Source organism: Mauremys mutica, chromosome 12 (genome assembly GCF_020497125.1).
Source record: "Mauremys mutica isolate MM-2020 ecotype Southern chromosome 12, ASM2049712v1, whole genome shotgun sequence".
In the NCBI taxonomy this organism is placed as follows: Eukaryota; Metazoa; Chordata; order Testudines; family Geoemydidae; genus Mauremys; species Mauremys mutica.
The window spans coordinates 5154835-5169912 of NC_059083.1; the positions used below are offsets into that span (position 1 = coordinate 5154835).

At 64.4% G+C, this 15078-nt stretch overlaps 2 protein-coding genes across 2 annotated transcripts; one reads left to right on the forward strand and one right to left on the reverse strand.

Annotated features, from left to right (window-relative positions):
- Positions 1-1737: 1737 nt before the first annotated feature.
- LOC123345595 (TNF receptor-associated factor 1-like) lies at positions 1738-7083 on the forward strand. Its single transcript, XM_044982579.1, has 6 exons — positions 1738-1882; positions 2358-2427; positions 2972-3253; positions 3913-4090; positions 5003-5151; positions 5258-7083. The coding sequence occupies exons 3-6, from the start codon at positions 2993-2995 to the stop codon at positions 5477-5479; spliced, it is 810 nt and encodes a 269-aa protein (XP_044838514.1). The 5' UTR covers positions 1738-1882; positions 2358-2427; positions 2972-2992; the 3' UTR covers positions 5480-7083.
- On the reverse strand, positions 6713-12348 carry LOC123345594 (N(G),N(G)-dimethylarginine dimethylaminohydrolase 1-like). Its single transcript, XM_044982577.1, has 6 exons — positions 11647-12348; positions 10055-10154; positions 9593-9666; positions 9079-9198; positions 8232-8375; positions 6713-7910 (listed from the first exon to the last, which is right to left on the reverse strand). The coding sequence occupies exons 1-6, from the start codon at positions 11935-11937 to the stop codon at positions 7794-7796; spliced, it is 846 nt and encodes a 281-aa protein (XP_044838512.1). The 5' UTR covers positions 11938-12348; the 3' UTR covers positions 6713-7793.
- Positions 12349-15078: the final 2730 nt, after the last annotated feature.

Here is a 15078-nt window from a genome sequence, read left to right on the forward strand (position 1 = left end):
GAGTTACACACACACACCCCGCTCGGGCTCCTTTCCCGGCTGGCGGGGGGGGGCTCCTGGTGACGTCACTGGAATTCCCTGCGGGTGGGGGGGAAATTTCCGCGCGCGGCCGGCACGTCACTGGGGGCGGGGCTGGCGGGCGGGGGGTCCCCGGGCCGGCGCGGGGCGCAGCCAGACGGACGCGGCCGGGGCCCCAGACACACGGACGGGCTGGATCGGGCGGTGAGCGACCCCGGGGCGGGGCCGGGCCGGGATCGGGGGGCTGGGGGGGAGCGGGGAGACGGGGCTGGGGGGGCAGAGGGTGAGCGGGGAGACGGAGCTGGGGGGCGGGCTGGGGGGAGGGGGACAGATGTGGGGCGGGGGGCGGATGGGGGCTCTGTGGGGCTGGCTGGAGGGGAGAGAGGGGGACGGATGGCGGGAGGGGGGATCTGTGGGGCCGGGGGGGGCGGATGGGGGGGTCTGGGGAGGGGGGATCTGTGGGGCTGGCTGGGGGAGGGAGGGGGTCGGATGGCGGGAGGGGGGATCTGTGGGGCTGGGGGGGCGGATGGGGGGGTCTGGGGCTGGGAGGGGGGGAGAGGGGGACGGGTGGGGGGAGGGGGGATCTCTCGGGCTGGGGGGACGGATGGTGGGGGGGGTCTGAGGCTGGCAGTGGGAGAGAGGGGGACGGATGGGGGATCTGTGGGGCTGGCTGGGGGAGGGAGGGGGACGGATGACGGGAGGGGGGATCTGTGGGGCCGGGGGGGCGGATGGGGGGCTCTGGGGCTGGCAGGGGGACGGGTGGGGGGACGGGGGATCTGTGGGGCTGGCTGGGGGAGAGAGGGGGACGGATGGGGTGGATGGTGGGGAGGGGGGATCTGTGGGGCCGGGGGGGCGGATGGGGGGGTCTGGGGCTGACAGGGGGACGGGTGGGGAGGGGATCTGTGGGGTTGGCTGGGGGAGGGAGGGGGACGGATGACGGGAGGGGTGATCTGTGGGGCGGGGGGGCGGATGGGGGGGTCTGGGGCTGGCAGGGGGACGGATGGGGTGGATGGTGGGGAGGGGGGATCTGTGGGGCTGGCTGGGGGAGGGACGGGGACGGATGGCGGGAGGGGGGATCTGTGGGGCGGGGGGGCGGATGGGGGGGGTCTGGGGCTGGCAGGGGGAGGGTGGAGGGACAGCTGGGGGGCGCCCCCAATGGAAAGGCCCCGGCGGGGACGGGGGCGGGGGATCCCCGCGGGTCTCTCCGGGAACGTCCGCGGCCCCCGGGGGATTCCCCAGGGGGACTCGTGGACCCGGGATTGAATGAATGGACAGGAAAAGTTCCAGCCAATCAGAGAGCGGAGGAGGGTCTAGACCCTCGCTGCTCAGCCAATCAGCACAGGGGCAGAGTTAATGGGAGACGTCATTGTCTCTGAGCCAATCAGGCCTGGGGAATGGGAAATACCACCGCTCCTAGCCAGTCAGCTCCGGGAGTGGGATATACCACTGCCCCCTGGCCAATCAGACTCAGGGAATGGGACAGACCCACTCCCAGCCAATCAGAGCTCGGAATGGGATAGATGACTGACTATCAGCCACTCAGCTCTGAGCAGGGGAGGGAGGGAGCACCGGCTCTCAGCCAATCAGCACCGTTTAACCCTTTCCTGTCTGGTTCTTTCTCCCCACAGGCATCCCCTCCCCCCACCGAGATGAGCTCAATAATCTTCAGCCCCTGGGGCAGCGCCAAGCTGCTCTCGGCTCCCAGCCCCACCCAGCAGGGGGAGCCAGAGGGGTCCCTGGGGGGGGCGCCCGGAGCCTCCGAGGGGGGATCCCGGTGCGACTGGTGCGAGCAGCTCACGGAGCCGGGGCACAGCAGGGACTGTGGGCACCACGTCTGCAAAGAGTGCGAGCGGGACTCCAGCAGGTGGGGGGCGCTGGGGGGCAGCAGGGGGCGCTGGGCTGCTGGGGGGCACCAGGGGCTGCTGGGCGGGGGCAGCAGGGCGGGGGCACCAGGGGGCGGAGCGGGAGGCACCAGGGGGCGCTGGGCTGCAGGGAGAAGGGTGGGGGCAGCAGGGTAAGGGGCAGGGGGACAGCAGTGGGGCTGGGCTGCTGGGGACCAGGAGGGAGCAGGGCGGGAGGCACCAGGGGGTGCTGGGCTGCGGGGAGCAGGGCGGGGGCAGCAGGGTAAGGGGCAGGGGGACAGCAGTGGGGCTGGGCTGCTGGGGGCCAGGAGGGAGCAGGGCGGGAGGCACCAGGGGGTGCTGGGCTGTGGGGACAGGGCAGCAGGGTGAGGGGCAGGGGGACAGCAGTGGGGCTGGGCTGTGGGGGGCAGCAGGGGGCTCCCTCCCGTGCCAGGCAGTGCCGATACCCTGACACCTTTCCTCTCCCGGGCTTTGCAGGGCCGGGATCCTGTCCTGTCTTCAGTGTTTGGAGGACCAGGGAAAGCAGCTGCTCAACGACCTGGACCGGGTACGTCGGTCTGGGGGGGTTGATTCCAAATTCAACCCCAGCCGCGCCCCATCTCCCCAGCCTGGCTCAGGGGGGCGGGGGATGGGGCAGGGGCCTGTCCCCTCTAGGGGGCACCGGCTCCCACCTGGCCCCAGGGCAGGGACTGGCTGGCTCAGGGGGGCTGGGAATGGGGCCTTGCCTTGGAGCCCCCTAACCATTCCCCCCACCCCACTCCCAGGGCTTGGCCCCCCCCGCACACTCCCCACCCCCTGTCCCCGGAGGAGCTGGTTTCTTGGCCGTACGGCGCCCTGAGCTGCCACGGGCGGGTACGTCCGCGGGGAGGCGGAAGGACACGTGGCTCTAGTGCTCAGACAAAAGCTAGTCCCCCCGTCAAAGCACTGTCCTAGCACGAGGCGGATGGAGATGTGGGGACGAGTATTTCCAGGGGCGCTGTGGGGCAGGGCGGGAGGCTCAGCAGGGGGCGCTTTCCCCGGGCAGGCAGGGCTGGCCCCACGGCGGGACTGGGGGGCCCGTGGGCTCAGCTCTCTCCTCTCGCCCGTAACAGGTGCGCCATCCGCAGGTTGGGATGGTGGCGGAGGGCGAGGCCCTGGCGGCCCCGTCCCGCCGGCGCCTCGTGGTGGAGGTGGTGCAGGGGCCGCAGGAGCCCCGGGGGCGGCTGGACCAGCGGCTGGACGAGGTGGAGGCGCAGCAGAAGACCTTGCAGAACATCGTGACGGTGCTGAGCCGGGAGATGGGCCGGCGCGAGGGGGCCAGAGGCTCGGCCAACGGGGGCTCGGCCAACGTGCTGGGGGAAGCCATGGCCCGAATCCTGTACCTGGAGGAGAAGGTCAGCACTCGCCCCACAGCTGGGGGGGGGGGGGGTGTCAGAAACCCCCATGCCAGCTCGTTGACCTCTGACCTCTCCCATTTGGCCCCTGCTCCCAGAGTTGACCTATGACCCCAGCTTGGACCAAGGATTTGACATTTGAGTCATGAGCCCTCAGATTCAGCCTTCGGCCCCATGGTTTAGCCATGAACTTTCAGGGTTGACCTATGACCCCACTGCTCTCAACTTTGACCTCTGATCCCTTACATTAGTCCCATGGTTGCCCCAAGAGCTTTCAGAGTTGACCTGTGACTTCATGGTGACCTGTGAGTTCTGACCTTTGACCCCCCTGCATTGGACCTGTGGTTGGCCCATGTGCTCTCAACTTTGACCTCTGACCCCTCCCATTCGATCCAGGGTCCAAAAATAGACCAAAGACCTTTCCGAGTTGCCCTACAACGCCCCCTATTGGCTACCACCTTGCACCTGCTCCCCCATGGGTCAGTTTGGGCCTATGAGGCCTGAACCTTGACCCATGACCTCACGTTTGACCCATGACCTTAGCCCCGTTGTCCTGTCTCCTTCCTTGGGGTATATTTCACCCTGCCCATGAGCATCCCAGCCACCGACTGGACCCCAGACCTCAACTCCCACCAACTTCTCCGTCCCCTTCCTTCCAGGTGGCCCAGCAGGACACGCTCCTGGCCCTCAAGGATGTGATGATCAGCAACCTGGGGGCCCGGGTCGAGGCCCTGGAGCAGACCTCCTACAACGGGCAGTTTCTCTGGAGGCTCCCTGACATAGGGCGCAAGATGCAGCAAGCCCTTTCCAGACAGACACCTGCCCTCTACTCTCCCCGTAAGTGCCATCACCGGGGAGCAGAAGGAAATCCCCCAGCATGCACCACACCTTGGCCACAGCAATAGCATGTGGCAGAGAGTTCCCGCAGCCCAACACCATGTGTGGGTCAGTGCAAGAGGTAGCAAATCCCCCATAATGCACCTCAACAGGGATGCATCACCATGGAGGCTATCCTGGCTGTGCTAACATCCAGGAGCAGGGAGTTCCGCAGGTTAATGCCAGCCTACAGCAAGGAAAACAGCAGAGGATGTTCAGAAATCCCCTGCAATGCTCTCCATGGAGGCAACATGCCTTCTGGGAATATTTTAGATACATAAAGATCCAATAGCAAACAGTCCTGCAGGCAAAACACCAAGACCAGATGGCCATGTTGAGGTCTGTGACCCTATAATGCCCTTCACCAGACAGCAAAGCCCCACAACTGGAATGTCCTCAGCACAATGATTTCCTGTTGTGGGGGGTTCCAGAGGTTAACAGTGGGCAGAGTATAGCATAAATCCCACATAATGCACCTCAGTGGGTATTATCCCCCAGAACACTTTGGGCATGGTGAAATCTAGTGGCAGGGAGTTCCACAGGTGAACACTATTCAAAGTCATTAGCTTTACGGCAGACAACCAGGCAACAGTAGTGGGAAGTAATAAATCCCCTATGATGTGTCAGTCAGCCTGGAATAGCCCTCGGTACAACAATGTCATGGGGCCTGGAGTCCCACACGTTAACAGTGTCCCCAGGTCAGTGCACTTAGTGGGACATGGGGGAGGGAAGCAGAAATTCCCCCACCACGCAATCGTCTCCTGTGAAATACCTTGGTGTGGTAATATCATGGGGCAGGGAGTTCCACAGTCACACGCGTTTGTCAGTGGGAGAGCCAGATATCAGTCATCTCTCTCTCTCTGCCTCCATCAGCCTTTTACACCAGCCGCTACGGCTACAAACTCTGCCTCAAGGTTTACCTCAACGGGGACGGCACCGGGGCTGGGACGCACATCTCCCTCTTCTTGGTGCTGATGAGGGGCGAATACGATTGCTGGCTCAAATGGCCTTTCCATCACAAGGTGAGAGGGGCATGGGACACGGGGTCTTTCCCTGCTAGGGGGCGCTGGCTCCCATCCAGCCCCACGGACCTCTAACGACCTTTAATCCTTTCAATCCGCTCCCCAGGTCACCTTCACGCTTCTGGATCAAGTCGGCGACCGTCACATCTCAAGCTCTTTCCGACCGTCGGAAGCCTCCTCTTCCTTCCAGCGGCCCGTGAGCAACTGCAACATAGCCAGCGGCGTCCCCGAATTCTTCCCCCTGTGCCAGCTCCACGCCCCGGAAGCCACCTACATCCACGAGGACACCTTAGCCTTCAAGGCCCTGATCGGCGACACCAACCTCTAGGGTGGGGCAGTTTGTCTGCGGCCCACGAGACTGGGGCTTGGGCCTCACTCGGGCCTAGAGACATAGCCGACAGCTTGGACTCCCGGGTTGGCGTCTTTCAAGATGGCTGCCTGCACCGCCTCTCCCCTGCCAAGCCTTCACTCAAGATGGCTGCCCACACCGCCTCTTCCCTGCCAAGCCTTCGCCCAAGATGGCCGCCCACAACGCCTCTCCCCCGCCCACCAGGCCTTCACCCAAGATGGTTGCCCACAACGCCTCTCCCCCACCAAGCCTTTGCCCAGGATGGCCGCCAAGACCTCGCTTCCCCTCCGATGGCTTCATCTAAGAAGCTGGCCATGAAAAATGGAGGTTGACCCTTCTTGGTAACCACCATGGAAGAGGTTTTCAAGACAATATGACCCTGAAGTCTCTTCCCAGACAGCCACTCATGAATAGGTTCTGCCTCCTTTGAAAGCTTAGTCCGAGACAGTGGCCACGAATAATGGAGGGTGAGCCCTCAGGGCAGCCATCTTGGAAGAGACGAAGGTGGAGGGAGACCCTTCAGTGTCATCCAAGATGGCTGACCATGAGAACTGTTGTGGCAGCCATCTTGGCAGCTCTTCTGACAGTGGAGGGAGATGTAGGATGATCCTCCAGCTGGTGGCCCCCACCTAAGGTCTCCCTCACACAGGGAGGGTCAGCTATGGGGATATACAAAGCCGCCCCCCCCCCCCCCAACAGTATGGAGCTCGCCTTCAGTGCCTGCAGTTCCCCCCACACCTCAGAGAGCAGCTGCACGGCTGTTCCTGGGGGGGTTGTTGACCAGCTCTTATTTTTGTAGACCCTACACAAAGTCATACCGAACGCGACCTCAGCAGCAACGTGCCAAGCAGCTCTGGGCTTTTCGGGAGTCCGATGATCCCGCTGGGACAGGGACGGCCAGAACCGGAGCGTTTTTGTTTTCAATACACCAAAGCAGACTGGACTATTTAAGAGGGAAAATATTTGTAACTGAATTAAACTCTTATTTATTTAGTTGACATTAAATCTATTTATGGATCACAGCAGCTGCTCTGGGGGGTTGGCATTTTGCACCCCCCTCCCAAAAATTAAAGTGGGTCCAATGGAGAGAATTGAAATTGAAGTGTGAGGTTTCCCCTCTAGGGGATGCTGGCTCCGGGTGGGGGCACTGGCTGGCTCAGGGGGTAAGCAGTGGGGTACAGGTCCCCCCCTAATTGAGACATGACTCGGAGCTAAATTGGTTCAATTCTTTATTGTGTCAAAGATCTCAGAGGCAGTGAGAAGCTAAACACCCCCTCCCTCTGGATCAACACCCTGGCTCTGCCCTCGGGGGCGCTCCTACTCCACATCACCAGGGGCTCCTAGGAGCCCCCCTAACTACTCTAACACACACACAAGGCACCCCTGTCTTTGGGGGGGCAGTCACCCTTACATAGCTAGAGGTCTGGGATCCCCAGCTGCCCCACAGCAGGCCTAGCCAGCCTGGTATCCCAGCGCTACCACCAACCGTCAGCCCCAAGGACCCACAGTTGCTACTGCTAACGGGGGAAGGGGTCGTGCTATTGGGGTGTGGCAGTGGGGAGCGAGTTGTGTTTCAAGGGGGTGAGAGGGGTTACCCCCAAAACACCAGCACCATAGATTAGTGGATGAATGGCAGAGGGGGGCTGGAAGATCCTAACCACAGTGAAAGGTCCCCCCTAATTCAGGGCTCTCAGGTATCGGGGGTCCTCCAATGCCGTGGCTTCAATATTGGGGTCCCATTGCGTGGTATAACATGCCTGTATCCCCCACACCTCCCCCCCCGGTGGCATGATAAATCAGGGTCCCCCAAACCCTCCACTATCCCAGCGGGACATAGCTGGGTTCCCCAAACCCCCATATGGGGATGTAACACCTCCCTCCCCAGGCCACCCACTAAGTATAGATGGGTCCCACCCGCCGTTGCTCCTGGAGAAGGAACAAAGGGACCCCCAACAATTTGGAGGCCCCACCCAATGGGCTTCCACCCTCTCCTGCTAATGGAGACCCCCTGCTCTCCACCTCCCAAGAAGGCAGGACCCCATTATTTTCAGGGTCCGCATGATGTGGTAGGTTCCAAATATGCCCCCCCGGCTTCTGGGGGCTTGGGGGACCCCACTTTCCAGGCAGGTGGGGAGGCAGTAGGGGGAAGGGTGATCACCACTTCCCAGATGGGCAGTAAGTTGAGGGGTGCCCTGAGGTTTGGGGGTACAGGGCATGGGCTGGGTAAGATGGGCACATAGGGAGGATGGGGGGGGTCAGAGGCTCCCCCCCGTAGCTGGGGGGGCCGGAGGCACTAGCGGTCGAGCTTCTTGTTGATGAGAAGGGAGCAGGAGCTGAGGGTCCCCCCCAGCTTGGCCACCTCGCTGCAGGCGGCAGGGATCAGGGTGAGGTCGGCCAGCTTCTGGAAGGGCTGTGGGGAGACACACGGGTCAGCAAGGCATTGTGGGTAAGGAGGAGCCATTTCCATGCCACTCCCTTTGCATTGACAGCCCCACCCACTCCTAGCCCCGCCCTCCTATCGCAAACCCCGCCTCCAGATCCAAAAGCCCTGCCCCTGTTCACACCACCCATCCCCTATGGAACACCCACCCGCTCCTAGCCCTACCCCCAGTTCCCCAGGCCCCGCCCTCCTATCCCAAACTCCGCCCCCAGGTCTCCAAATTCCAGGTCGCCCATGCCCCCTCCATCCACTTCTAGCCCCGCCCCCAGCGCCCGAGCTCCGCCCCCTCACCAGCAGGCTGCTGGGGAACTCCTCGGGGCTGCGGTGGAGCAGGGCGCAGCCCTTGGGCCCCAGGCGCACGTAGACGCAGTTCCCGGCGGGGTCGTCCGGCACCGTCAGCGTGTCGTAGTGGTGATCGGTCAGCTGCTCCATGCTCTGGGGCGGGGGGACGGGGGTGAGAGCAGGGCCTGGGGTCCCCCCTCCTCCACGCAGTCCTTAGATCAGTGCCCTGAGTCCACCCAGCCCGGTATCCCACCGCTCAGCCCCTGGGCCCACCCAGCCCGGTATCCCACCGCTCCCACCAGCGCTCAGCCCCCCGGGCCCACCCAGCCCGGTGTCCCCACCGCTCCCACCACCGCTCAGCCCCCCGGGCCCACCCAGCCCGGTGTCCCCACCGCTCCCACCACCGCTCAGCCCCCCGGGCCCACCCAGCCCGGTGTCCCCACCGCTCCCACCACCGCTCAGCCCCCCGGGCCCACCCAGCCCGGTGTCCCCACCGCTCCCACCACCGCTCTCCCCCCCGGGCCCACCCAGCCCGGTGTCCCCACCGCTCCCACCACCGCTCAGCCCCCCGGGCCCACCCAGCCTGGTATCCCACCGCTCCCACCACCGCTCAGCCTCCCGCAGCCCACCCAGCCCGGTTTCCCACCGCTCCCACCACCGCTCGGCCTCCCGGAGCCCACCCAGCCCGGTATCCCACCGCTCCCACCACCGCTCAGCCCCCCGGGCCCACCCAGCCCGGTATCCCACCGCTCCCACCACCGCTCAGCCCCCCGGAGCCCACCCAGCCCAGTATCCCACAGCTACCACCACACCTCAGCCCCCCTGGGCCCACCCAGCCCGGTATAGGCCCCGTTACCCTCATGGCTTTCTTGGCAGCCTCACTGCTTCCAATGGCGATTGTGTCCGGCCCAGCCATGCTACAGAAACTCTTCAGATGGGAGGAGCCCGTCACGGGGACCGTGGAGACAGCAAAATCCTGGCACCCGGGGAAGGGTGAGAAAAACACATGCATGGACCCCAGCCCTGCCGGTGCCCCACAGCCCCTGCCAGCCCAGTCCTGCCCCCCAGCTCTGCCGGTGCCCCTCACTCCCGACCCGCAGCCCCTGCCAGCCCTGCCCTGCCCCCCAGCCCTGCCGGTGCCCCTCACTCCCGACCCGCAGCCCCTGCCAGCCCAGCCCTGCCGGTGCCCCGCAGCCCTGCCGGTGCCCCTCACTCCCGACCCACAGCCCCTGCTAGCCCAGCCCTGCCCCCCCTACAGCTCTGCCGGTGCCCTTCAGTCCCGACTTGCAGCCCTGGGAAAAGGGAGAGTTGCGGGGTGGGAGCCAGGACTCCTGGGTTCGATCCCTGACCCTGCCAAAATTTCAGCTCACCCGAAAAGCATCCGCCACCACCTCCGCCCCTCGGTGATTGGTCCATTTGGAGATGCCCACAAAGAACTCTCGACCTGTAAGGAGACAGGAAGGGGCGGGACAAGGCTCATTAACCCTCGAGATGCCATGGCCAAATTAGCTCCCATTGCTTTGGCTTCACTCAGATGCACCCAAGCTGGAGCTGGCCCCTCGGGTGCCCCATCAGCCCCACCTCCCCTTGGCCCCCCACCCCCTAACCAACCTCCCAGTGCAGCTGGGAATTGACCAATGCCCTTAGAATGAGGCAGGAGGGGGGCAGGGCAGGGAGCCAGGACTCCTGGGTTCTCTCCCCAGCTCTGGGAAATGAATGAGGACTAGGGGGTTACAGGAAGGCAGTTTGCTCCACACCGCCCCCTGCTGGTTCACACCCAGGGTTCAAGCCATGGCTACTTGTCCCGTCGCCGCCAGGGCTGGGGCACTCACCTGTGAAGAGCACGTCGCTGCCGTCCAAGGTGGCCCCATCGTCCGTCACCTCCACCACCCGCATCTTCAGTTCCTCCAGGACCTTCTTGATGCTGCTGATCTGGATCGGGCCCCCCACCCCGAACAACAGAGATTAACTCTTGCAGGGGATTCCCCTACACTCCCCCCTCCCCCTCTACACTGGCCCATCCCTTAGCAACCCCATGAGTTGAACTACCAGACAGGCTTCAGGGCCTACACCCAAGGAGAGAGAGATTGGGAGGGTTCTGAAATGGCCACCACACCCCCTTGCCGGTGCCCCCCCAGCTGACACCCTTGTCCTCCCCAGCCAACCCTGCCAACATGGGCTCTTTGACCCCCTCCAATGGCTCCCAATCCAGGCCTCTGGCACCACTACTACAAGGCAGGCTTCAGCGGCCTACACCCAACCTCAAGGAGAGATGATGAGGGTCCAGAAATGGCTACCAACACCCTCTCCCCGTTGACCCCAGCTGACACGCTCACCCTACCCAACCAGCCCCAGCGACACAGGCCCTTTGACCCCGCCCCACGGCGCCCAACCCAGGCCTCAAACTTCACTACTTCTAGGCAGGCTTCAGCGGCCTGCACCCAGCACCAATCAGAGATTGTGGGGGTTCAGAAAGTCAACATCCCTCTTCCACGTCCCCGACCTACCCCGCCTGTGTGCGCCCTCATCCCCCGGCATTCAGCTCCCCCCTCCAGAGTTACTACTACCCGGCAAGGTTCAGCCACACGGGCTGGGCTCCGGAGGGTGGGAAACGAGATATGGGGCCTGTCCCCCTCTAGGGGCGCCGGCTCCCACCCAGCCTCAGGGCAGGGACTGGCTGGCTCAAGGGGGCGGGGAATGGGGCAGGGGCCTGTCCCCTCTTGGGGGCGCCGGCTCCCACCCAGCCTCAGGGCAGGGACTGGCTGGCTCAGGGGGGCAGGGAATGGGGCAGGGGCCTGTCCCCTCTAGGGGGCGCCGGCTCCCCCCGGCCCCAGGGCAGGGACTGGCTGGCTCTGGGGGCAGGGAATGGGGCAGGGGCCTGTCCCCTCTGGGGGGCGCCGGCTCCCACCCGGCCCCAGGGCAGGGACTGGCTGAGGAGGGGTGGGGAGGGGGGTTCCCGAAAGGTCTCTGGAGGCGTAAGGGAGGGGTTTGCATCACCAATGAGGTCATGCTGGAATGAGCAGTTGCCTCGGCAACTCGGGTCAGGTGACCAACTCTCCTCTCCAGACCCCAGTGGAGTGGGGAGGGGAGACGGGGGGAGACAAGTCCCAGGGCCTCCCTGGAGGAAGCAGATGGAGAATTAGCCTCCACCCCACCCCCGCTACAATAATTGATGGGTTAACGAGCCGAGCACTGGCACTGCTAGACCCACTCCCCTCCCAGAGCCGGGGAGAGAACCCAGGAGTCCTGGCTCCCAACCCCCCCCCACACACACACTCTCACCCACCAGCCCCCACTCCCCTCCCAGAGCCGGGGAAGGAACCCAGGAGTCCTGGCTCCCAGCCCCCCCACACACACACACTCTCACCCACCAGCCCCCACTCCCCTCCCAGAGCCGGGGAAGGAACCCAGGCGTCCTGGTTACCTCTCCGCGCCGCGCCGGCTCCCAGGGCCGGGTGACGAGCGCCGTATCGCCCTGTATCACGGCCGCGTCCTCCACCAGCACCGAGCGGGGCAGCCCCTCGTCCGCCGCCAGCTCGATCACCTGCAGCCCCAGCTTCTGCCGCAGGATGCCGGTGTAGACCCCGTACTGCCGGTGCGCCTTGGCCAGGTCCACCGGCTCCGCCCCGTCCCCGTCCGGCTGGGCGGCCAGCGAGTCCGGGACGCTGCGGACGATGGCGTGGGTGTATCTGCCGAAGGAGGAGGGACCCGCCATGGCTGGGAGCTCGCCCCACGCCGGGCGCAGAGACCGACCGATCCCCGCGGAGGGCGAGAGAAACGGCTCAGTCGTCTCCCCGCAGGGGTCTCCGATGGGCCGGCGGGTCTCCCCTCTCACCGGCCGATCAGTGACTCCCGATCACCCGGCCACAGTCAGTTTTTCGGATCAATTTCAATGGACCCCCGGGCAAATCACCCACCCGGCCAAGCCCTCCTGGGCCCCCGTTCTCCCTGAACCCGACCAATTTCCCAGTCAATGAGTCACTTTCCTCTGATCAGTGTCACGCCCTGGGCACCGACTCCCCAGTCAGCTGATCAATTCCATCTTCCGGTCAATATCGCCCGGGGGCGGGGCACCCCTCCGCCAATCGGTCCTGCTTCCCGGCAAGCCCCGATTATCCGACCGAGAGCGTCTTCCAGCCCCAGATCTCAGCTCAATTTCTGCCCCCTTCTCTCTTCCTGACCTGTGGCCACCGGCCAATCAATTTCCCCTGGGGCCTGCTTCTCCCACCAGCCGATCCATTACCCCGGGCAGGGGGCCGATCGCTCGTTAGCATTAACGACCCAAGCAAGCACTCAGCCGCTCAATTTCTCCTCAGCACCCAAGTCTTGGATCAGTGCCCCCGTTGATCCATTCCTTCCGAGAGCCAGTTACCCCGTTAACCAACTCCCACCGCATCGGTCTGTCAACTTCCCTCTGGACCCAATTCCTTTCCTCCAGCACCAGGTCGCTGTGGTTTCTTCCTCGGTTAAATGCTTCGCGGATCAAATCCCAAGCGAGGGGACCGGGTTAGAGCGGGGCGGGGGCTGGGAACCCGGACGCCTGGGTTCTATCGAGTTCTCTGCTCAAACAATCTTCATCCCGACGCCAGGGGAAATTCTTTGCAGATCTCGCTCGCTCCAGACAGTATAAAAATACAAATTCCCTCCCCCTTTCCAGGAATCTGGGAAGGGAAAAAAGCTATTTGTTGCGTCCGCACAAAGGAGAGTAGATCCGCCAGCACCTATGAGAAGGGAGAGTCGCGCACGGTTAGGGCCGGGTCGGTTTTCTCAGCTCCATCCGTCCCCGCGAAAAAACACCCCCCGAAACCCACCCCTGCCAAAGTCAGTCTGAATTCGGCCCCTCAAGAACGCAGGCCACACACGTCTGCTTTGTTCAGTCGTCTCGTGTTCCCTGCTTTGCGCACGCGCCCCCAAATCTGCCCCAATGAACGTCACCCCCAGATCCGTCCCCAAGAACTGTCCCCCGCTAAGACCCCCCCAAATCTGTCCCCATTAAACTCAGAAATACACCCCTCCACCAAGCCGTACCCCAAAGATCTGCTCTGAGTTCTGTCGCTCATGAACGGGACCCCCCCAAAAATGGTGCTCAGAGTCACCCTAAAAAGCTGTCTCCCCAAACTGTCCATGACAAAGAGCCATAGAAATCAGCCGGATTCTGCGCACCCCAAAGATCTGCCCCCAGAGTCAGCCCTGTACTAACAGGGACCCCAAAAACTCATCCCCTTGGAAGTCACACAATCTGCCCTGTGCCCCAAATCTCTATCTGCCACCAGTCCCCAAATGCTCCCCCCCCCCCCGGTAACTCACACCCCAAACGCCCTGCTGGACTCTGCCCCCAGGAGAGCTTTGAGCCCAGATCAAAGATCTCAGCAGTATCCTGGGTTCTCCCCGGCTCTGGGAGGGGAGTGGGGGCTGGTGGGTCAGAGCAGGAGGGGGCTGAGAACCAGGACTCCTGGGTTCTCCGCGGCTCTGGGAGGGGAGTGGGGGCTGGTGGTGAGAGCAGGAGGGGGCTGAGAACCAGGACTCCTGGGTTCTCTCCCCGGCTCTGGGAGGGGAGTGGGGGCTGGGGGGTTAGAGCAGGGGGGGCTGGGAGCCAGGACGCCTGGGTTCTCTCCCCAGCTCTGGGAGGAGGGTGGGGAGGGTTAGAGCAGGGGGGGCTGGGAGCCAGGACTCCTGGGTTCTCTCCCCAGCTCTGGGAGGGGAGTGGGGGCTGGTAGTGAGAACAGGAGGGGACTGAGAACCAGGACTCCTGGGTTCTCTCCCCGGCTCTGGGAGGGGAGTGGGGGCTGGTGGTGAGAGCGGGGGTCTGGGAGCCCGGACTCCTGGGTTCCATTCCAGGCCCTTCTGCCAATCTCTCCTGTCCCTGAGACTGTTTCTCTCCCCACCCCCCTCCTCGTCTGCCTTATCTTCAGGACAGGGACTGGATGTGACTTGTTTGTGCCGCCAACACACAATGGGGCCGGTGTCCAGCTGGAAAGAGAACTCAGGAGTCCGGAGGTGGGGGTGGGGAGGAAAAGGAAGGGGAAGGGGGGCTGGGAGCCTGAACTCCTGGGTTCTCTCCCCGGCTCTGAGAGGGGAGTGGGGTCTGGTGGTTAGAGCAGGGGGTGGGGTTGGAGCCAGGACTCCTGGGTTCTCTCCCCGGCTCCGGGAGGGGAGTGGGGTCCGGTGGTTAGAGCGTGGGGTGGGGGTTGGAGCCAGGACACCTGGGTTCTCTCCCCGGCTGCGGGAGGAGAGCGGGGGCTAGTGGTTAGAGCAGGGGGTGGGGGTTGGAGCCAGGACTCCTGGGTTCTCTCCCCGGCTGCAGGAGGAGAGTGGGAGCTAGTGGTTGGGGGGAACGGGGACTGGAGCCAGGACTCCTGGGTTCTAATGGAAATTGTGGTTTCAGTGGGGCAGGGAGCAGTGCCCAGTGTGGCGGGGGAAGGGCAGCGCGATGCCCGATGGGGGGGGGGGGGGTCTGGGTGGGACCCCGATGTCCAGGCAGGGCCGCCGAGAGCAGGTCCAGGCCCTGCTGAAAAACGTTTTTCAGGCCCCCCAGCAAGGGCAGAGCAGCTAAACCGGGCCCCAGGCCCCCTTCTGAACTGCCGGTCGCCCCCCCCCGTCAGCCCTGTCTGGGGGGGGGGTCTGTGCAGCACCTGGCTCACTGCGGGTTTAGCTGCTCCTCCGAGACCAGCCTGAGTTAACAATCGGCCCATAAGCCCCGGCATGGAGGGGGTGGGACCCTGTCAGTGCCACTGGTTCCCCGGCCCGTTCCCCGCCTGCCCCCCCCCTCGCCCCGATCTGCCCGCCTGCCCCCCCCGCCCCGATCTCCCCGGCCCGTTCCCCGCCGCCCCCCCCATCGCCCCGATCTCCCCGCCCG

Bases quoted from the DNA above. Each gene is read 5' to 3' on its own strand.
- LOC123345595 (XM_044982579.1), top strand. From the start codon at position 2,993: ATGGTGGCGGAGGGCGAGGCCCTGGCGGCCCCGTCCCGCCGGCGCCTC. The intron at 4,091-5,002 runs GTAAGTGCCATC...TGCCTCCATCAG, and splicing joins ACCTGCCCTCTACTCTCCCC to CCTTTTACACCAGCCGCTAC. The intron at 5,152-5,257 runs GTGAGAGGGGCA...TCCGCTCCCCAG, and splicing joins AATGGCCTTTCCATCACAAG to GTCACCTTCACGCTTCTGGA.
- LOC123345594 (XM_044982577.1), bottom strand. From the start codon at position 11,937: ATGGCGGGTCCCTCCTCCTTCGGCAGATACACCCACGCCATCGTCCGC. The intron at 9,667-10,054 runs GTGAGTGCCCCA...GTCTCCTTACAG, and splicing joins CAGCGACGTGCTCTTCACAG to GTCGAGAGTTCTTTGTGGGC. The intron at 9,199-9,592 runs GTGAGCTGAAAT...CCCGGGTGCCAG, and splicing joins TGGTGGCGGATGCTTTTCGG to GATTTTGCTGTCTCCACGGT.